Here is a 22,735-nt window from a genome sequence, read left to right as displayed (position 1 = left end):
CCTGCTGTGCTATCCATAATTTCTCATTGAGGTCTCTCCTTGAGGTCGAACAAAATATGTTATTTTTAACAGGAAAACTAATGCATCGTTACAATTGTTTAGAAAAATTTTATTTTTCATCAATTGCAAAACAATTTCCAATTGGTACATTTTTCAAATTTGGAAAAAAAAAAAAAAAAAAAAAAAATTTCTCGGTACACTTTAATATTAGTTGTACTCTTAACTTATTTATGAGGAGAAACCTCTGCCTATGATGGTGCTTATAGTGATTCATCCAAGGGAAAAAAATTTGTGATGTTTAATTTCCATTAATGGATTAGAACTTGAAAACAGTTTGACATACAACGAAAAGTTGTGACTTTTCATCAACGTATGGTCTTGAATACAAAGAATATGGCCATGAAAAGACCCTTCATGCAGATTTCTCAAATCAATTTAATAATTGAAGGTAATCATTGACAATTCCCTGCATTGGTACAATTGTAATATATCTATAAGTTATAACTTGAGACAGCAGAGTTCTAAGTTAATCAGGAATATGAATTTTTACTCTCCATGAAAGGTCAATAACTTAATCCTATAAGATAATAGCTTAAACCTGGTTATTGGATTCTACAACCGCCCGAGTCTTGTGGGCAGCGAACGTTGCCATAGGCTGACAGCTCGAGAAGATCCATGTCTCGACCTGCATTTCATCCAAACCAATTAAACTGTGTTCACTTAACAATCAGATGGAATCATCTCACAAATGAGTTCAAGACGGTCTTAAGGAGTCCTTTTGGAATACCTGACACTCGACAGTAAGAACTTTTCTGAATAAGTTCAGCCCTAGACAGCTCAGTCCGATTTCCCTTCGACCGATTAACTGTTGCCTGCATGACATGAGAGACATTTTTTTTGCTTAATGAAAAAGATTCAGGTAATATAGTACAGTTTAAATAATCTATATTGGTGGTCACATTAGAAACATGTTTTCTTTTCCTAGTATAATGGTCCTAATTGTAGTAAGTAGTAGTAAATCGAGACAACAAAAAATGATTTATCCGGATAAACTGCGGTACAGATTTAGGCGTAATTAACTGAAAGTAAAAGGATAATAACTTCACGTGTATTATTATTATTGTTAAGAGTATGGTGACCCGAATTCTATTTGGTCCGGCCCGTTTTCGGTGCGACATTTGTGGTGGAGCTTTAATTATGAAATTTTTGGGGGTCTTTGGTGGTATGGACCTGTTTTATTATGTGACGTTGTATGGTTAGGGTTTTTTATTATTATGCTTTTGCTGTAGCCGCTCAAACACTCCTCTCTTGTACCAATCTTTTGATGTAGTGGATTTCTTCTCCTCTGTCCGTGGTTTTTTTGCCGTCTTGGGTTTTTCACGTTAAATTTATGTGTTCTTATTCTGTTTTTCTATTGCCTATTTACGTTATTTTATAACAATTATTATTATTATTATTATCATTGTTGTTGTTGTTGTTCTTATTCTTATTATTATTATTCTTATTATTCTTATCATTATTGTTCCATGGAAGCAAGTTAGTAACTCTCTCCCATCTACAACATAAACCCAATTAAATGTTTTTGTCCGGGAATAGATTAGAAACTAGGATGAAAACTATCCCTTAACTTACAACTGTCCTCTGGACATTATATTAACCTGAGATATTTGGTTTCTTGCGGTTGTGAAAGCCTTACTAGATATATTAAGGCAGAAAGAGTTTACAACTGTCCTCTGGACATTAAATTAACCTGAGATATTTGGTTTCTTGCGGTTGTGAAAGCCTTACTAGATATATTAAGGCAGAAAGAGTTCCTTTGAAAACAAAGATAGACGCAAGTCAAGTCGAACTAGGATTCTGTGGACTCTCAAGTATCTATCAGAACTTCTTTTGGACAGGCAACAAATATCAAGAGAAGATAGAGTGAAGGGTAAAAGAAAAGGGAGCAGTGTTTCCCTTCCCCTATCTATTCATGTGTTTAACAAATGCTAATTTGGTGGGGCCCACATGACGAGCAAATTACAATGTAGAGGTTGAGGAAAGGGATCATCAATGCTAAGACACCCGGTAGTATTGTTTCTCTTTAGAATAGAACAAACCACGTAAATACGTTTGTACCCTTTCGAAATTTTAGTCCATAATTATATGCACAATGACATTTTAGTACCTCAACTAGTAGGATTCCTTTTCCTAAACACAAGAAAGAGAATTGGGTGGTTTCTAATTCCACTTCCTAATAGATAAATAAACACTACAAAGGAAATCAGTGATCCCCTTTCCTTTCCAAAACCCTTCCCTTTTCCATTAAATCTCATTAAATTTGAGTAAACATGCCCTAAAGGCTAAATCTTCTATAAAGCGGCGAAACAACTAATAGGCACAAGACATGAGTCAATACATTATTGCATGTAATATGACGTTATGTTGCTTAAAGGTGAGATTCTCATGATGGACTTGTTAGGGCTGAAAAAATGGGCCTTAAAAATTTCATTAACATATCGTAACAGATTTTCTATCAACAAAGAGGCCTGGCAAGTGCATTGTTTTCCCGCTCCGTCACTAGTCGTAATATAGAAAGAAACCTAACTATATTTGTCTTAGTTATCTTAGTTGTATGTTATCAACTCCAGTTTTGAACAAAATGAGTAAGCTAATCAAACAAAGAGATAAAGCCACTATTTAGAGGTTGTAAGATAAGATGTATACATAAATTATTTGCATGAAATTCATGTGTGTCCGATGGGTATGGATTCGTAAACCAAGCTATAAGATAAGAATATTGGTACGGGAAAAAATGAAAAAATCAATTGCATACCTGTAGAACCTGACAGTTCTCCAGGGTACCTGGTCCGCCCTGAAACAAAAAGATACACAAGTCAAGCCTAACGTAGCATTCCCAGCCCCTATGGAGAAGGACGGACGGACAAAAATTTCAATTTTCAAGGCTAGTAAAATCCAGTAACACAATTAGAAAAGTTTAGGGTCCTTTATGACATGCACAGCTGAAACATAAGCAGAACACTGAAGGTGAAGGTTGACAAAGGGCAGCAGAAGACGCTACTAAATTGGAGAGGAGTTTGCAGGCTCATCATGCCTAAACTAATACAACAGGGAAATTGATTCTAAAGATATTAGATTCCAATTGAAGGTTTCCACATGAACAGAAAGTGTTTTATTAAGGCAATACCTCTATATTTACATCCTAAAATTATATATAGCAAAACAGGTTTGCAATGAGAATCAAGTCCATGAGTCACGCCGGCTCTTGGGTGCATAAAGTTTCTAGTTTCGGCCTCTGACCAAGTAAGGATATAGTAATACTCGAGACTAGTTTCTACGTCTTTTGAAATGCAGAAAACATCAGACACTGTCTTCCTCTTAAAATTTAAAATACTACCTATTGCACACAAATATTTTTTTCCCCTTTTATTCAACGGATCATATTTTATATACAAAAGTGTGTGAATTTGCAAAGTGAAAAGGACAATCTGGCATGAATTCCCCAACCAAAGACTATCCTCTGACACTGAGGGGGTAACAAGCAAGAAATCGAAATCCTATTTCCATTCACGCACATTCACAGCATAGATATAGATCCGGAACATAGAGGAACAAATAGATGAAAAGGAAAACAATTATTATAACCAATGAAACAAAATAAGTTATAAACCTTTGAGTAAGGTATAATGTGATCATAATCATGGCACAAACAACCGGGGCAGCCCACGAGCTTCCGGAACACAATGTTGCCGAGAGCATCACGGCGCCACCTATCTGGATCTCGCCCTTTGATCTTTTCTGCCTTCTCCCAACATTGCTGCTTTACACTGTACGGAAAACTTCGAGGGTTGAGATTGGAACTGGAGTTGTTGAGGTCTTGCGAGACAGAGAGCTCTTCGAGGAGAGTAATGTCATCAGTCACTAGGTCTCGGTCCAGAAGAGACACTCCGGGCATGGCAGTGCGTGACCTGGGAGACCTTTCTTCATATCTAGAAGGGGCTGTAGTCTTGTCCTTGATTGGTGATGAGGGTCGGCTTCTTCTCTTTGACTCCTTTCTTGGTCTCATCTCACTATCTTCCTCTGTGCTAATGATCAGAGTTTTGAATTTGATTAAATAACAAAAGATTTATTACCTTCTCTATTCAACATAAACTTGTCTTTCATGGGTTTGAATTACAATTCTCAATTTGAACAGGACGTCTAATCTAGATTAGTGTTTTGGAGTAAAAAAAATGAGTGTGGTTCAGATTTCGAAAAAGGGAATAGAGAATTGTGGTTCAAACACGCGAACCAAACTGGTGAACCCACTCGAAAAAGGTTGACCATTATTCCCCAGCTAGCACTTTACAGGCACATCGTGATACTCATAGGTTGTTCATCTTTAGTGTTTCCCTCTATTGATCAAATAGTTTCTTTTTATTGTTTGAGTTTCATGGATACGAGTGAATTCAGTGCCTTTTAATGCTTTTAATGGTTGGGACCAAATAATGGATTGAAGCATTAAAAGGTCTCCATTTTTTTTCTGTCAGACATTATAACAAACAGTAAGTCTGCCATTTAGAGAAGTTATAATAAGTTAAATAAAGTTGAACTAGGAAACTAGACAGTCTCAAGTTCATAGATTTGATACTCAACACAATCAAAACTACGTACCTCAAAAAGGAAAAAAAAAAAAATGGTACACCAATATTGTATTAAGCTTAAAGGGGTCAAATTTGTATTCTCATTAAAAATAAAAATAAAAATTTGAAAAAAAAAACCCACAAACCCCATCTACATTTTCTCCTCCCAACTGTTCCTAATCACCCAAATGAGGCCGAAATCAATGACCCAGGTAAGAAACGAAAAGCAAAACAGAAAAAGCTTAGTGGGTTTAAGGACTTACCCGTTGCAGAGCTGAAACTGGGTAATCTGAGAGAGTCCTTGGGCAGAAGAGAGCGAACTGAGAATTGGGTAAGAATAAGATTGAATATTTGAGAAGATGGCGAGAAGAATGATGAGGCCTCGCCGGTTAATGGGTAAGATTGAAAGTTTGTGAGAATTATTATTATTGTTATTATTTGGTGATTGAAGGTGAGATAAAAATGGGTGCTTTGGAGAAGATGTAGAAGAAGGGGATTTTAGAGAGGAACAGATTACAAGCATTATGGCGGGTCTTTGCTTAAAAAAAGGATGAAAACCAAAAATAATTTCACCATGGATTTCTGATCACCTCACTTTATCCATTTGTGGGGAAAACGACACCCTTTTGGATGTAAAACGACACACTTGTAATTGTTGTTACGTTTGGCATTTCTAGTTTTTTTTTTTTTTTTTTTTTTTTTAAGGAGAATGGATGCTAAATCATGTTAAAAATCTTCACAGAATAAATATTATAACACCGGTTATAAAACGAAAGGGATAGTTTTAACATGTTTGGAAACATAAGGAATAAAAATAATAAATATGAAAACATAAATCAAGGCGCAGTATTTCTATAAAACAAAAAAAAAAAAAATTGATTTCATCCTAAATTATCATACTTGCCACAAAAATGTTAGGATGGTTAAAGTATAATTTAGGAATTTGGAGGTAAATGGAGGGTTTTATAACCCTCTTTTTAGTAAATGATTCACCTTTTTCAAATTAGGTAAATGGCCGCACTAATTTAATGTTAATGTGGCGTTTGGTTCATAGGTTCAGAATCATAGTTCATGATTCTAATTTTTGAAATTTAAATTTTTTGTGAGAGAAAAATACTATAACAAACTAAGAATCATGATCTAAAACCATGCCAAAACTCTCAAAATAAACGGAGCATAAGTGATTAATGTGATTTAAGACACCCCAGCTTGCGCATTGCCCCTTATCATCAAGCCGCAGGGGAGGACGTATATCAATCTCCTCCGGCACGAGATCTTGTAAAAAAAGGGAGATCGAAGGAGATTTGCCCTACGCGCGGTGCTGGGGAGGTCAGAAATCTCCTCCGGAACCCACCATTTTATGATTGATCTAAATTTGTCCATGTAACAATGAATACCATTTTAGGGAGAGTTATTATAGAGTTACTTTTAAAATGTCATGTTTCTCTAGTTAGTTGTCGCTCCATTAATTAATTTATCTCTAATCTTAAGATTACAAAAAGAAGCCAAAAAAAGGGAAAGAAATTATTTTAGTTTTGTATACTTTTTAAAAGAAAAAAAAAACACTTTTAGTTTAGTATACTTGATTTTAGATAGATGTGGTTGCAATTTATTTCTCTCTCGTACTTTATTCTACTTGAATTTCACCGAAATCATACACAAATTGGCTCTTCATTGAAAGGACTTTGTAGCTTGGATTAAATTACAATAATATCAAATCCAAAAACAATAATAAAATGGATATCAATGCAACTACATATATATGTTGATGAGTTTTCAATAATTATGTTTTCATCAATAGTTACCTTTAAATTTATAAATTTTATGACGTGACCTGATGAAAATTCAATATCATTAATTGTCATTAAGTTTTAGTCCGTTAATCAATTTATTATAACCGTCAGATTGATATTTTAAGGCTAAAATAATAATACACATTGATGAGTAAATATTAGAGCAATTGCAATCAGAACAAAAAATAAAATCATATATGTATATATATACATATATTAATATAAGAGGAGGGAGAATGCCACCACTTTAAAATGGGGCTCAGAGTAACTCGAACTCTCAATCTATAATTAGAATGAAGGGACTTAAACCGAATCAAATCGTTAATTATTTTTAAATTATTAGTTAGTTTGACCAGTTTTTTAATCTATTTTTTATGAGATTTAAGATCGTTTAGTTCGCTGATTCGAATTGAGATGTGACTTTATGTGAGAGCTTTTTACTGTTGTAAAAAAGTTAAATGTGACTGTTTCTGAGAGCTTTTTACTATAACAAAACTCGAATCGGTGAAATGAACAGAGTCTTAAGTTGTGGTTTGGAATCTCAAAACCACCCAAACCGCTCAATAATCTGCTAAAAAATATACATATATAATTTTTAATTTTTAAAATGCTTTTATATTTATTTTAATTTTTATTTGTCATAATTAAGATTCTACACTTATAAAATGCACCATATCATATTTTTATTAGTTTGTATTAAAACTTTAAATGGTAAGCTGTTAGAGATTTGCTACTTTTGAGTTATATTGTAAACTTGACTCTTATTTTTATTTTTATTGATTAGCGATTTTATAATTTTTATGAATTATTAAAAATTTCTGTACTCTTAAGTTTAAACCGCTCAAACCAAACTGCCTAAATTGCTTATGAGTGATTTAGTTTAATTTGATTTTTATCAAAAATATCAAATCGCCCCAAAGAAAAAAAAATATTTTTAATTTAGTTGGTGGTTTCTAAAAAAAAAACTGTCCAATTCAACTGCGAACACCCCTACTTTTATTCATCCAATGCCGTGCGACCGATGAGTTAAAGCCCCCCTCAACATTTCATTTAAAGATAAAATCATTTTAGTATCTCATGTTATAACGAAACATGTTTTTAACATTTTGTATTTTTAATAATATTAAAATGATATTTTAATGTTCTTAAAAATATTTGAAGCTGATTTTGACTAAACATTTGTAATAACTATTAGCCCATTGTGGATAATCGAATTATTTAATAATTATTTACTTCGGCTAAACATTTATAATAATTATTACTCCTTCGAGGAAAACTCCTGACTTCATCTTTGCGTGAGACACGTTGCAAGCAGCATGTCACACACGACAATCCAATTAGTTTCACTTGAATACAGAAATTTCTATGCAGTTTACAAGAAATTGAGTACATCAATTATAAAGGACTATAGTTCGGTCAAGCAAGAAAATAGGGACGACTTTTTGTGAACCTGCTATGTCCTTTTTAATTATGCGTAATTTTGAATGGACGTGCTACAAAATAACTTAGAAGTTTCCAAGATGACTAAAAAGTCTTTGGAACAAAAATTTAAAATGACATTTTATGGTACGTTAATATATTAGTAGGTTAAGTTTTTTGTCTGTTAAATTTGTATAAAATCACGTAAAAGTCAAAAAATACGTAGATCTAATGGTTAAATAAATTTGACCTATTAATACGCTAAAAGTACCACATAATCTCCTAAATTTAAAAATAGTGCAAGTGTAAAAGGGAGAATTACGTGGCAATGTATGAAAAAACACCTATTGGTATGACACATTTTTAAACCAGCAAATCATAAAATAAAAAATATTAGATCGAGTTGGATGACAATTTAATAAATTTTAAATGAAAATCTGTCATTTGAGATCCTATTAGTATAATAAAAAAAGAGAGTAAATTGAAGAGGTGTGAAAATATTATTGTACAAGTTTTAAACCGTTAAATTATTATATTGGATCAAGAAAAATATGACAACTTAACATAATTTAGAGAAAAATTTGGCGGTTAAAAATTGTGTCATACCCGTATAATGATCTAAATGAAAGAGAAAGAAGAGGAAGTTTATCATCCGATCCAGCACTGGTTGAATCCAATATGATGTTTGTGCCTGACGTTTGGAATTTAGAAATGTAAACTACTCCCGTTTTGGTTCATGGATTAGAACCATGTGATTAGAATTATTTTCGATTTACGTATATTTTTTATAAGAGAAAATACTGTAACGAACCACGAATCATGATTTAAATCAGAAAATGAATCCCTTTACCAAACGGGCTATCTAACGAGAACTTTCTTTTTTTTTTTTTTTTTTTTGGTAAACACATTTTCTTCTCATTTTCCAAAACGACTTAATAACGATGACCGTTGACTCATAGGCATATATATACGCACTTCTAAATAGCTAAAAAAAAACACCTGGCCCTTCACAACTCCTTTCCTCATAAATTCATAATTTTAGACGCACCATGGGGAATATTGCAAGGGTCAAATTTCCCTTCTCCTCTTCAGTAGCTGAAATTCCAGTCTTGGTAATGATCATACTCGTCCTTATACTTCTGCAACTATATTTACATTTCCTAAGTTCTCAATTACGCAATGTTTGGGTCGTAGACGATGATCAAAAGAAGCTATCGAGAAACGTTAGTCTTCCGAAAAAGATTGATAATGAGAAGAAACTGTGTATAGAGGAAGTGAAAGATGCTATGGAGAAATTAGCCGAGAAAAACTTGTGTGATGAGGAGTTGTTTGAGGAAGAAGTAAGCTTGGAGGAAGTGAGAGAAGCTTTTGATGTGTTTGATGAGAACAAAGACGGGTTTATTGATGCAGGGGAAGTGCAGAGAGTTCTTTGTGCATTGGGTTCCGTGGAAACTTCGGAAAAAGATTGCAAATCCATGATTAAAGCTTTTGATAGAGATGGAGATGAGAAAATAGATTTCAAGGAATTTGTTAAAATCATGGAAGACAGCTTCCGCTAAAACATCGCAAAGAAAACAAAAAACAAAAAACAAAAAAAGTTGCTTGTTTTTTGGGATTTGGCTTGTTCAATCCTGCGTGTTTCTTCATTTTTTTTTTTCTTTTTGCTGCTTCTTCAGTAAAAACTGTTCTTTTTCAACACTGGTAGGTATTGCTTTTTCAGCCTTGACACGCTACAAATTTTTAACTTTTACATTCATATATCAAACTATGAAAGATGAATTTAATAGTTAAAACAGCAGTTTCTATCAGTAGCAGCGTAAAAGGACGGTCACTATTGTAGATATATTTATTTTTTGTTTTCAATATATGTATTAATAATTTAAAGTCGAAAGTATGTATGCTTTTGTTTAGTGATCATTTGTGGAAAGACCACTTGGAAGCCTTTGTGTGGAAACACCACTGGGATGACCTCTTGGCGGGGGTCTTTGTGCAATTTTTTCAATGCAAAAGGGACCGGAAAAAAATGCACATCCTATTTGTTATCAGTTTTGTATTTTATAGTTCTATTTAGTCAGTTGGGAATTTTCTTTTATGAGAGTAATAGTGAACAGAAAACGAACTGAACATCTGAAGCAGAAGAGCATCCAGAGCAAATATATATCTATATATATATATATATATATAAGCAAAGAAAATATATAAATGAAACCAAGGACAATCCTATGATGTCTGTACAACAAAAACATAGAAATGTTGCCCAACATACAAACAAGAGACTATCACGTGAGAAGGAAGGAAAAAAAAAAAAAAAACATGATAAGTTCATTTGAATGAAACTCTATGAAGGACAGACTCTGCCTCGTCAAAATACTATCTATGTCGTAGAGTCGTCCCAACAAATAGTAATTTTGTCCCAGTCCGGCAAATTGATGTCACTCTCAGATGTGATCATAGCCGTGAATTGCTCGCCGGTCCATTGTGATGCTGAGAAAGACGAAGTGTCCGGTGGTCTGCCGACGAAGGCGCCAGCGGAAGCTGCTTCTTGACCAACGTCGACGTTGTTAGAGTTGAGTATAGTTTCCTTCTTTTCATTTAAGTAAACCTTGCAAAGTAGCCAATCTCCCAACTGATCATGTAGTAAACAAAAAGATTAGTTGTTATAAATTAAAAGGCCATGATATCAAACAAAACAAAAAAAAATTTATTGAAATTTAAAGTTTAATTAACGATTATCCTCATTTGCGTCATTCAAACTTTAAGGTCATTCCCATTTTAGCCTCTAAATTTTAAAAACTCTCATTTTTCCTTCAAATTTTGGATTAGTCTCTTTCTCCCTAATAGAACTATTGTTAAAAAATATATATATGTGAAAAAGGGTTAGTGTGGTCATTTAGTATTCCCTTTAGAATGTTTGTTAAAACACCGAAAAATAACTACATGACCACACTTAACTCCCTTCTTTTTTCCTCTATTTTTAACATAAATAAATTCTAAGAACATCAATTAAGTGTGACTACTTGAAAACTGATCAAAGGCCAAAGTGACATTTTTTTTTTAAATTTAGAGGTAAACTGAGAATGATTTAAAAATTCACGTAACATGATAATTATCACCCAGTTAGTTTGTAGTTCGATCATATAGCATTTTGGAATAGTATTGTTATTGATTAACATGTACATAACAATATATTAAAAGAAATTCAGAAAGCAAGTAGGGAGTTGAAAAATAAAAGGATGGAAATTGTAGTAAATAGTAAATTTTTGAAACTAAATTAAGTAACAGATTTTAAAATTATTTGAAATAAATAGTAATTTAATGTATAAATATTTTATTTACGATTGAAAAAAATAATTTACGTAGTAAAAAAATATGTATTCACATGAAAATTTTTTTTTTTTTTTTTACCAGTAGTGAAAAGAAAATTTACATGAAAAATATATATTTACTAATTGTAAATTAAAAATTTATACGGTAAAGCTTTAAAATTTACTATTTACTTAATTTAGTTTAAAAAATATACTATTTAATTTAGTTTTAAGAATTGCTATTTAGTTTTAATTTAGTTTCGAAAAAGAATTAGAAAAATATGACTCGTCATCTTATTGACTAGTTTGTTGACCAAGATTCATTCAACAACTATATTTAGGTTTTACATGAAATATATCCAATCAAGAAACCATTTTCAAATCGCCAATGGAAGACATCTCAAACCAAGCAAACGTGAAAAAAAAAAAAAAAAAAAAAAAAATTAGAAAGGAAACAATGCAGAATCAGCTATATATGTTCTCATGAAGATCCAATAATAAGAGAAAGAAACCAACCAAAAAGACATAAAAGTGCCAAAATATATACACACACGACAAGATCCTATAATATATTTGCAGTCGGATTATGATATATTAAGAGAAAAAAAAAAAAAACAAAACCAAAAAACGACATAGAAACGAGAAAAGATTGATCGAACATGCAAACCTTTGAGTTTTTCAGGAGTGTAGTTATAAAACTCGAGTTCTTAAAATTTGTTGGTGGGATCTTGAAAATGCTCGTTCATGACTTTGTTAGCTAAATAGTAATGGACCAATTCTATGTCAGGAAGGCAAAATCTAATGCCCATTGAAAAAGGATTCACGGGTGTGATCTCCGTTGCACTCTCGAAATTAAATGAAATGCTCCGTTCATTTCATCAATTCGAGTTTTATTATACTAAAAAAATTTTAAAAACAGTCACATCTAATTTTTTTGTTACAGTAAAAAACTCACATAAAGTCACATATCAGCTCAAATCAGCGAACTAAACGGGCTAAAAATATTGAAAAAACTAATTTTTGAAATAGAAATAGGTAAGAGAAAATTATGATGAGTGCAAATAATAAGTATGGCGGTATATATTTATGAAGAGCTAATTTGTTTGTATCCTATACTGTCTAGAATTCGAAAACCATACCAATTCAATTAAAGCATTACATTTTTAATTAAAACTTGCTTATATATTGATAATGGATTCCCACGTAGCTTCATGTTTTATTTATTTATTTATTTTTACTTCAAATGTATTTTTTAACTAAAAATAATTTTAAAAAGTTGAAAGATAAATTTATAGCTAAATATTTATAATTAATCACAATTTGTATTTAGTAGCAAAAACTTTAATACTTAAATTTTGACATGAAAAAATTAAGGTAAAAGATTTAATACATAACTATTTTTAAGAATTGTTGACAGAAGAGGAAAAATTTTACCGAAAAATGTTAAAGCTATGTAACGAAAAATGTTTTGTCATTACTATTATTCAAAATTATTTATAATTAAGATTTTCAAAAAATTAAAAGAATATGAAAAACTTCATTAAAGGTCATTGCTATACGACATCATTAAAGGTCATTGCTATACGACATGTAGTTTCAACGCATCCTAAAATTTCCAAATTCCAATCCCAAATCAGTCTCTTTATCCATACCTCTCATAAATCATTTTGCCCCCATGAATTAGTTCATACCAAATTCCCAAAAAATCACTATAATTTTTCTCTTTCATCATCCGGAAAACCCTAAAATTGGTGTGACAATTTTTCCAAAAGAACGCCTTCTATCAGTGGATTATGCTAAACACTACCCGTGCCTACAGCATTACTCTAATCGAATCGGCCGTTTCACTGAGCGGAGCTTCTTCAAACCATTATTACGTACAGCAACGAAAATACGACAAAATCCTAAAAACGACATCAAAAGAAAATAAACAACAACATTATTAAAATTAATATATATACACACACGGTATTACCAAAAAAAAAAAAAAGTTTTTATTGATAAACAAAAACGGCGAACAAAAATTAGAATTAGGTACTAATTTCTAAAAAAAAAAATGTACGGTTGAACTTTTATAATATACTAGCAATTTAAGGACTAAGAAGGTTAAAAATCTTGTTTTTCCTTTACGTCGAGAAAACGGTATATAGTTTCAATTGTAACTTTTGTTGTCCTTAATTTTTAAATGGTTTCATGTCGTTACCATCAATTTTTTTTTTTTTTAACTTTTTCATCTTGTTAAAAAATTGAATAAAAGACGTACCCCCCAAAAAAAAAAAAAAAAAAAAAATCTAAACAACATGGTTTTAGAATATTGCTCGCAGCCTCGCACTTATTAATTTGATGCCACTAAAAAATCAATCTGCTCTTGTTTCTTAGGAAAACGAACGAGAAACTCTAATTTAAATTTGACAATTTTGAGAATTTATTATTTGAAATTTTTAAACAACATTAGATTGAAACTATTATTCTTTGCAAAATAACTCTAAGGTTAATTGGCAAACAAAATTTGGCGAACCCACTTGAGTATTTCTAGAATTACTAAACATATATAAATATGTATATACACACACATACACACGTACATATGTATGTGTATATATATACATATACATATACATATATATATGTTTTGGAGCTTTCCGAAATATGGCTAAAAACTAAAAAAAAGTTTTTTTTTTTTTTTTTTTTTTTTTTTTTTTTTTTTTTTGCAGAAAATCCATGAGTAGTCAAGCAGATTACGAACCAAGAAGATTACACTAATTATATACTAGTCACAATGGTTGAATGGAGTAGTTCATACCTACCAATACATTAACAGAGTGGCTCTTTCTAATTTGTCATAAAAAATTAAAATAAAAAAACTACTACAGATTGCCTGATCTAATTTGTCCTGATCTAAGCAAAATCAAAATCAAAACAACTCAGAAAGGAGGACAAGCGGGAAAAAATATCAAGCAACTTCTGACGACATAAGACATAGCCTAAACTACGTATTTGATAATCAAAATCTATGATAGGCCTCATTAAAAACCTTGCTAGTAAACCTCACAGGGAGAAACCTAACAAGGGAAAAAGAGTGCCTATGCTTGAAAAGTATACATAATACCCGCAAATCAACGAAACCTATAGTAACGCTTACTAAACCTAAGACTGTTACATAAAAATAAAACAAACTAAACCATCTTAGGTTTGTTGGAATGAAACTCTATGAAGGACTAGAAGATTCTGCGATCTGAAATAGGTCATCCATGGTCCAAGGGGTGTCGGTGAAAATCGCTTCTTGAAACTACTGTAGGATGTCATTGTTGAAACTCGCATGAGAAGCTGAAGAATATTCTGCTTGTTGAATGTCTATGTTAGTGTTGATTATAGCTATAGACTCCAACGTTGAGTTAAGTCGAGTCTTAGACTTGGTTTCCTCCTTTTTGTTTAGATACACCTTGCAAAGGAGCCAATCATCCAACTGCAATACCAAATCATAAGAACTTTTAACCAATACAAATCGAAAGACAACATAAAAAATTTGATGTTCGTATCAAATTAAGTTTAGTCTATTATTGGTCATATATATACATACCTGCACAAAATAATGATCAGGTAATCTGTATTCGTACATGAGCCAGTTGGTCTTTTCTCCTTCACCTTTGTAGTAGACTAAGGTCCTCCTATGTCCAACTAAAACTCCGTCGAGTTCTATTTTTACCTCTCCCGTTGAAGCTTTCCAAAATCCATTACTACCATCAGTTATTCTACGTTGAAGACGCTTTCCTTTTTGATGCTTCAGCACTCTTTTCACAAAGATATACATTTCATGCTCTTTTTGCACTCCATACTTTTCTGTATTTACAATGTTGAATGATAGTACGAGTCATTTAGTTAGTCAAACTATTAAAGTTGAGAAACTCTACATATTGACAAACATAAAAACTGAACTCCGTATAGGGTGTGGGGAAATTAGATAATGATTAGCTATATCATTGGACATATATGTATAATACGAAAGAAACCCTGTAGTACTCAATATTTCTCCGTAGTACGTTTTAATATGTAAAAATTAAGAAACCCTTCATTGTATGTAACTACCGACTTCCATATTATCTTTTACAAACTGATCAGGGGTAAAAAAAGAAAATAGAGGAAAAGCTATATATAACAAATCAAAGAAAAAAAAATAACGATTATCAACAAAAAAGAACATGGAATACAAATTAGAAGAGCCACGTCTTTTGTTAATGTTGGTGTTCAATGAAAATCAACTAGTCAGTTTCCGGTTCGGTCATATATATAACAGTTAAGAATAATATAATATTATTCATTAACATAACAATTTAAATCAAAACAGAAGTGCATAGAAATTGAAAACAATAAAAGACAAATATTATATATCATCTTGACTAGTACGTACTGTTGATCACTAAGATTCAAGAACTACATAAATAGGTTAAAGCGAAACGTACAATATTCAAGAAATCATTTTCATATCGTTGAAAGACAGATCAAACCAAAAACGAACGTAAAAACCAAAAAAAAAAAAAAAAAAAAAGGCAGAAACCTATTTTTTCATGCACATCGTGGATTGAAGAGAAAAGGCCAACCAAAAAGACGTAGAAAATGTTCGAGTATGCATATGACAAGAACCGATACTAATAGGAATAATAATAATAATAATAATGAAAGATTGATGGAATGTATAAATTACCTTGGAGTTTCTTAGGAGTGTAGTTGTAAAGCTCAAGTTCTTGGAATCTGTTAGTGGGATCTTGAAAAGGCTTGTTCATGACTTTGTTAGCTAAATAGTAATCGACCAATTCTACTTCAGTTGGTGAAAATCTGATGCCTATTGGAAAAAGATTCACAGGTGTGATCTCCATTGTTGAAGACGATCAACGTTTACAAAGAGTCAAAGATTTGTTAGAAGGAAGGTGAAGACAAAAAAGCACTTACAGAAGAGAGAAAATAATTATGATGAATGAAACTAGTTGAGTTTCTTAGTATTATATATACGAAGAGAATTTCCTCCTTATATATATGTGCAATACTCAATAGTTCTATTACCAGTAGAACTATACTAACTAACTTTTTAAGCAATGAAACTTCATGATTAATTAGTATTTAGATATATATTAGCTCACATAATCTAAGTTATTAAAATATATTTTCCATCTAATTCTTCTATGCAAATTAATTTCTAAGTCTTTTTGTTCAAAAAAGGAAAAAATACATGGAGAACTAAAACTCAAAAGATGTTATCTTTACATATCATGTCACTCAAGAACATAAACTTAACATTTATGCCACTCAATAATTCAATTTATCATAAAATCTATCAGATTAATTTTTTAAGATTAATAGCTCTTAAGGTATCTAAACTTTTAATGTGACAAATTGGTTCCTAAACTTATAAATGAGCTAAAATATCCCTAAACTAATAAATATTGAGCATGTAGTAATTATGTTAAGTGGTTGTCAAAAACTCGTGGTTTTTTTCATCAGGTGCTACACACATGATTGGGCAAAATGGTGGAATGACGAAACTAACTTTAATGGGTGTGGAGGAAAATTTGTGGTGAGTTAATATATGTTCTTTTCACAATTTGAATCATTCAAATTCAACTTTTTTATTAGGCTATTTTCTCTCACATAAATTTACTTTTGAATTCAAGTTCTTCACTCAAATCTTTGAAAAGAACGGATCTTTTTTTCTCTCTCTAAGAGAAACACTCTCTATAATTTGAAACCCTCTAACCCAAAAAAAAAAAAAAAAAGGTTTGCTATTCAATCTTCTCTCGTCAATGAGTGGCGAGCTGCAATTTCATGTCGTCATGACTATCTTTCGCGAGAAGGGGTTAGGCAACCATTATACCGTAACTTAATTCTTTATTTTTTTTTTTTTTTTTTTTTTTTTTTTTTTTTTTTTTTTTTGCCTTTGGGCATTTCGGTTTTTGGGTTAAATCAGTTTAGTTCGTGTTGCGTTGGAAAAATTTTGTTGTGAAATTTGGCGAGTCCCTAATTTGTATATGGGGCTGACATGGGTTGATCATGCTAACCTTTCTAAGGTTTAGTAATTTTTCTTTTTTTTTTTCTTTTTTTTTTTGGATTAATGGTTTCAAATACTGTACTTTCTATAGTCTAGGAATTGAAGCTAGTTGGTAATTTTGTAAATATTAAACGGTGATTATTTATTTATTTACTTTTTTGCGTGGAAACCCCTTTGGCACACACTCTCCAGGTTTAGCCATGTCTATAGCATTTTGCAAACCTTTAAAACATTAAAAACTTCCTATAATAATAATAATAATAAAACATTAAAAACATTTGAAATCTTTCGATAAAACGTGTTTTTCCTTTACTTTTCATACTTCATAAACTTTCCAAGAAAGTGACAGTTCATAACATCTCATTGAAAGTTTTAAACATGACTAAAAATAATCAAAACACTATATCATATAATATTAAGTTTTCATCACATAATACGTAGAATTCTTACTTTTTTTTTTTTTTTTTTTATTTTAAAATCGAGCTATTGCAGATGAGTGGAGTCCACCGTTGAGTAGGCTTGATATATCGCGTTTGTCCTAATATCTATTTTAAATCATGACTTTACATTTTTAGTTTCTTTCTCAAAATTCATATCTTACTAGTTTAGATACAAAATCAAGATAGGTAACTGGCTAAATTAAAAAGAGGACTTGAGAGAGAAACATATTAAAAAGGAGGAAAATAGTGAAATCTGATTTTTATTGTATTTTTTACAACTTAGGGGCAGGTGTAAGCACCACAAAATGACAGCAGCAAATCAAGTTTTAAAATTCATAAAAAGTACCTCAGAAAACTCAATAATCACACTAGAACCTTAAAAACCCTCGTAATGTAATAATGTAAATATAATCAAATTACCCTGTCTTCATATTTAAAATACCGTTGGACCAAACACAACGATCAACTCCTCTTCCGGCGGTTGTTAGATCTTTTCGATTAAGTTACTTAAAACCATATAGTTAAGTACATAGTTTTAATCACGCATTTAAAAAAAAAAATGCATCCTATATAAAAGCAATCAACATTTGCTATAACTAAAACAATTAGTAAAGTTTATTCAAGACTAAGCATTTTTTACTTTAAACTTAGGTTATTAGACTAATTAAACTTTAATTAAGCTCGGGATTACATTTTGTAATTTAAATTGATTGTTGGTAATGCAGATGATGAACATCAAGTTGGGGGTGAATATGAGGAAGAAGCTGAAGGGGAACAAGAGGAGTTGCATGATGTTTGAATAGGGACTGATGGTGGGCCTAGGAAAGATGATGATGCTTTAGAGGACTTGGATTATGAGGACTCAGGTGATGAACAGCCGTACTTACCTAAAAATGATAACGTAAACCCCACTAAAAATTAGATTGGGTTTCATGATGATGTAAATGGACGAGTGCACCATGATAGTCTCAGTGAGGACTCTGATGAGTTGAGCAGTGAAAGTAGTGAAGATGAGTTCAGTGATGTGGTGGGAAGGTCAAAGAAGAAGTCTTTTCCTGTTGTGAAATCCAATGACATTCAACCGTTGGATCTCTGTTAAAATCACAACAAATGAAAAAAAAATATGCATAACAGACAAATTCTTATGCAAATCTAACAGCTAAAAAGTAAAAAACTACTAGTAATCCAATTTTACAGCGACTATTAGAGAAAGTCCTTAAGATAATATAAGATAAAAAAATCGGGCATAAACTACGCGTTTGATAATCAAAATCTATAGAGAATGTAGTAAACAATATAAATTTATGAAACTAAATTAAGTCAACAGTAGATTTTAAAATTAATTAAAATAAATAACAATTTACATGGTAAATGAATCATTTACCTCGTAAATGGTTCATTTACAACTAGTAAAAACGTTTTTTTCATGTAAATTTTTTCTTTACGACTGGTAAAAAGATTTTTTTTTTTTCACGTAAATAAAGATTCTTTAAGATTTTTTACTACGCAAGTTATTTTTAATCAGTCGTAAATGAATCATTTGCACATGTAAATTATTATTACTTCAAATAATTTTAAAATTTGTTATTTACTTAATTTAATTTTAAAAATCTGTTATTTATTATAATTTTCTCAGAATTTATGACAAACCTCATTAAAAATCTTGCTAGTAACCCCAAGGGAAAAAGGGCGTCTGTGCCTGCAAAGTAATACCGTCAAAATCAACCAAACCTTGTAAGGCATACTAATGCTAAGATTGTCACAGAGAAAACAAGCTAAACTATCTTATATTATTTTTGAATGAAAATCAATAACAAGATAAAACAAACTATGTATAGACTACAACCATTAGCAATTTTTGGCATTGACGAGAAGACTTACGGTTTTAACCAAAAAGGTACATAATGGACTACAGTATATAACATGATATTTATTCATACTGTTTTACAGGGAACAAAAACTCATTGCAAGAAATTTCTCAACAATGACTAGTATAAATATACCAAGTGAAAACTTTAAAACAAAATGAATTGAAAATCATGAAAAACGATGAGCATATGCTTATAGCTTTAGAAATATTCAACATTCCAAAAATGTGTTGTATAATTTCAAAAAATCTCACCCCGCAAAAATAAAAGTAAAAAAATAATGATTTAAAAAAATGATTAATATTGGCGCTCGTACTTTTTCTGTATCCGATCTTTAAAGATAAAAAATGAAGGAAAGCAGGAAGGCCAATAAAGCATTTTCTCAAGCAATGTTAAGGTAATTAAAAAAAAAAAAAACCCATTTTACAAAATTTCTCACTAATAACAAAAATAAATATTTAAAAAAGAAATCCAAACTTTCAAGAAAAACGGACTCAACCTCACGTAAAACTACAAGTTTAAGCCTATAACCAAAAAAAAAAAAATTTAAACCAAAAAAAAAAAAAAAAAAAAAAAAAAAAAAAAAAAAAAAAAAAAAAACTAGCTTTTGAACATTCATTGCATAAACTCAAAAGATAAAAAAAAAAAAAAAAACAAACAAAAAAAAACAAAACAAAAAAAAACAAAAAAAAAAAAAAACAAACAAATCCTAGCACGTACACACTTCACAATTTTTACCATATCCGATTTTAATTTCTAAGATCAAAAGTAAAGAAACTCCTTAAAACTGAACAGAAATCTATCACGCAAAATTCAAAACCCTACTCATAAAAGTAGTTCCTTTACTTATCATTTTGTTTCCTAAACCAAATAGAGAAAGTTCAAAATCGTTTACCAGCCAAAGATCGACAGAGGCAAGAAATTAAAGAATTTCAGCTTTGCAAAAGTCACTGAAATTCTTAATGTTAACTTCATATATATGTGCTGATACTTTTACAATATTCATTTTTTTTAACTAAAAAAAAAATAAACTCTCACATAAAAATCATTCCTTTCCCCTTAAAAAAAAAATCATTCCTTCACGTCTCATTATCTTTCCTAACCAAGTAGATACAGTTCATAACTTCATACTCGTTTACAAACCAAAGAAATAAAATAAAAGAAAAGTTATTAATAAAAAAGACGAGAACTTTTTGCTCTAAAACCCTAAACTTTTAGCCGAAAATAATCTAGCAAATCACAAAAATTTCAGCTTGCAAAAACCAGAGAAATCACTATTTTAACTTCAGATGTACTCTAAAGCAAAAAAAAAAAAAAAAAAAAATGCAAATTTTCATGCAAAATCCAAACCCTAACCCATAAAAAACATTCGTTTACGTATTATCTTGTTTCCTAAACGAAATGTTCATGGTCGTTTACTATCCCAACGTCAACGAAATGCAAGAGAAACTCTTCGCTTTCTCGTGATCCAAACAACAACGACACGATAAAAACAAAACAAAATGCTAAAAAAAGGTAGGTTTTGAAGACGAACCTTTGACCTCTGGCAAAAAAAAAAAAAAAAAAAAAAGTTAAACCACAGTGAAATCTGAAGCAGATTTGGTGTTTCTCTCACTAGCTCTACGTGAGAAATGAGAGACTTTCCAGTTTCCAATTCTCTCTCTTCAATATCTTCCCGCCTTTATACAAGAGTCTTGTGTGATGGCACTCCAAAAGACGTCTTTTTTTCTTCTTGTGTGATGGCACTCCAAAAGACGTCTTTTTTTCTTACTTCTGTTTGGACGCAGAGAAAGTTCGTATTCCGTGGAAAGATAAGAAACAAACGATGGGGTTCGGCCTTTGGGCATATAAGGGCTTTGTTGTCTTTTTGTCTTTTCTGTGAACTTTTATTTTCCCGTTAAGTTAGCTTATTTACCCCCACCTCCTTTCTTTGGTAGAGTTTAGGAATGACAATGGGCGTGGTGAGGACGGAGGATGATTTCCTATTTTCATCCCCGTCTTCTTAAATTGTTTCTTTTGATGTTTTGATTTCCACTTAAAATAAAAATAGAATAGAAATTCATTATAAATTTAGACTAAAATCAAAAGTTTTATAAAAATAAAAAAAAATTAAATTATGTTATAAACTAAATTCAAAAGTAATAACTAAGTGAAAAAGTTTAAAAACAAACTTCAATCTTCATTATATGGTTGTACGCTATTTTTTTATTTATTAAGAATTATAGTTTAAAAAACTTAAAATTTTAAGAAATTAGATGTACATATATAAAATTGCATAAAAAAAAATCAACACATTAATATCAGGACGGAAATAAGGTGGGGATTACTTTTTCCATCCTCACCCCGCTACAAATTGAGGATTAGGAGACGTTTGGTTCATGGATTAGAATCATAAGATTAAAATTATTTTTGATTTACGTGTATTTTTTGTGAGAGAAAACACTGTAGTGAACCATGATTCGAATCAGGTTACGAATCCCCCAACCACACAACCCATAAATTTTGCCCCCATCCCCGATAGTCTTTCCCCATCCCGCTCTATTCTTACGACTATTGCTATCCTTAGTAGAGTTACAAGTCTGCGCGGAACTAAACGGACTGGTACAAAGCCTATCAAAAATAGCTTGGTCCAGCCCACTTAAGTTTCCAATAATCTAGTCTTAAAGTCCCATCCAGCCTACATTGTTTTTTCAGAAATAGTAGAAAATAGGCCGATATGAAAAGTTTAAGGAAGTATATAGGCCAACTTTTAGTTATAGAAATTAATAGGCCATAACTTGTCAAGTTATGATTCATAACTAGATAAATTATGGACAAACTTGTCAAGTTATGGTTCATAGCCAGACAAGTTATGGACAAAAACCGTGATTTATGGACAATAACTTGTTAAGTGATGGTTCATAACCAGACAAGTTATGGACATTTGGCCTATTTATTAACTTATGTAAACTATTGACCTATTAATTTTAATTCATCTCAAGTCTTGGCCTATTTCCCTCTTTCTCTTTTTACTCATATTTTTAAAAGGAAAATTTGATTGACACTTAAGTTTTTATTAAGGCACCTTAATATATTTAAAACGTTCTTTTTAAAATTAAAATCTCATATAATTTCATAAACACCTTTATATGCACCCTATATATTTTCACATTTAAAAAAAAGTTTCTTAAACAAATTTAGTGCGCGTTTGGAACCGTTTTTAAAAATAGTTTTCATGTATTTCAAGAAACAAAAAATGAAAATGAAAC

General features: G+C 31.0%; 3 protein-coding genes across 4 annotated transcripts; 1 reads left to right on the top strand and 2 right to left on the bottom strand.

Annotated features, from left to right (window-relative positions):
• Window positions 1–297: 297 nt before the first annotated feature.
• Window positions 298–5,173, bottom strand: LOC21391959. Of its 2 annotated transcripts, XM_010091608.2 has the most exons (6): window positions 4,886–5,173; window positions 3,671–4,085; window positions 2,816–2,854; window positions 788–872; window positions 599–685; window positions 298–466 (listed from the first exon to the last, which is right to left on the bottom strand). In XM_010091608.2, exons 1-5 carry the CDS (start codon window positions 5,143–5,145, stop codon window positions 603–605), a joined length of 882 nt encoding a protein of 293 aa, XP_010089910.2. In that variant the 5' UTR covers window positions 5,146–5,173; the 3' UTR covers window positions 298–466; window positions 599–602. The 2 variants fall into 2 exon arrangements, with proteins under 2 accessions (XP_010089910.2, XP_024017061.1); XM_024161293.1 differs by having other exon boundaries at window positions 298–685.
• A 3,710-nt stretch (window positions 5,174–8,883) lies between these two features.
• Window positions 8,884–9,529, top strand: LOC21391957 (probable calcium-binding protein CML45). The gene has a single exon (XM_010091606.2). The coding sequence runs from the start codon at window positions 8,884–8,886 to the stop codon at window positions 9,391–9,393; it is 510 nt and encodes a 169-aa protein (XP_010089908.1). The 3' UTR covers window positions 9,394–9,529.
• Window positions 9,530–14,428: 4,899 nt separating this feature from the next.
• Window positions 14,429–16,013, bottom strand: LOC21391956 (NAC transcription factor 29). Its single transcript, XM_024161286.1, has 3 exons — window positions 15,842–16,013; window positions 14,720–14,979; window positions 14,429–14,605 (listed from the first exon to the last, which is right to left on the bottom strand). The coding sequence occupies exons 1-3, from the start codon at window positions 16,011–16,013 to the stop codon at window positions 14,429–14,431; spliced, it is 609 nt and encodes a 202-aa protein (XP_024017054.1).
• Window positions 16,014–22,735: the final 6,722 nt, after the last annotated feature.

Source organism: Morus notabilis, unplaced genomic scaffold, assembly GCF_000414095.1.
Source record: "Morus notabilis unplaced genomic scaffold, ASM41409v2 Scaffold1202, whole genome shotgun sequence".
Taxonomy (NCBI): domain Eukaryota; kingdom Viridiplantae; phylum Streptophyta; class Magnoliopsida; order Rosales; family Moraceae; genus Morus; species Morus notabilis.
The sequence above is the reverse complement of the archived record's forward strand: the minus strand, read 5'-3'. Positions and strand labels throughout refer to the sequence as shown.

Excerpts from the sequence above, each read along its gene's own strand:
- LOC21391956 (XM_024161286.1), bottom strand. The coding sequence starts at position 16,013 with ATGGAGATCACACCTGTGAATCTTTTTCCAATAGGCATCAGATTTTCA. Across the intron at positions 14,980-15,841 it reads CACTCCTAAGAAACTCCAAG|AAAAGTATGGAGTGCAAAAA; the intron begins GTAATTTATACA and ends TTGTAAATACAG. Across the intron at positions 14,606-14,719 it reads CTGATCATTATTTTGTGCAG|TTGGATGATTGGCTCCTTTG; the intron begins GTATGTATATAT and ends TTGGTATTGCAG.
- LOC21391959 (XM_024161293.1), bottom strand. The coding sequence starts at position 5,145 with ATGCTTGTAATCTGTTCCTCTCTAAAATCCCCTTCTTCTACATCTTCT. Across the intron at positions 2,855-3,670 it reads ACATTATACCTTACTCAAAG|GGCGGACCAGGTACCCTGGA; the intron begins GTTTATAACTTA and ends TTTTTGTTTCAG. Across the intron at positions 686-787 it reads TTCTTACTGTCGAGTGTCAG|GTCGAGACATGGATCTTCTC; the intron begins GTATTCCAAAAG and ends GATGAAATGCAG.
- LOC21391957 (XM_010091606.2), top strand. The coding sequence starts at position 8,884 with ATGGGGAATATTGCAAGGGTCAAATTTCCCTTCTCCTCTTCAGTAGCT.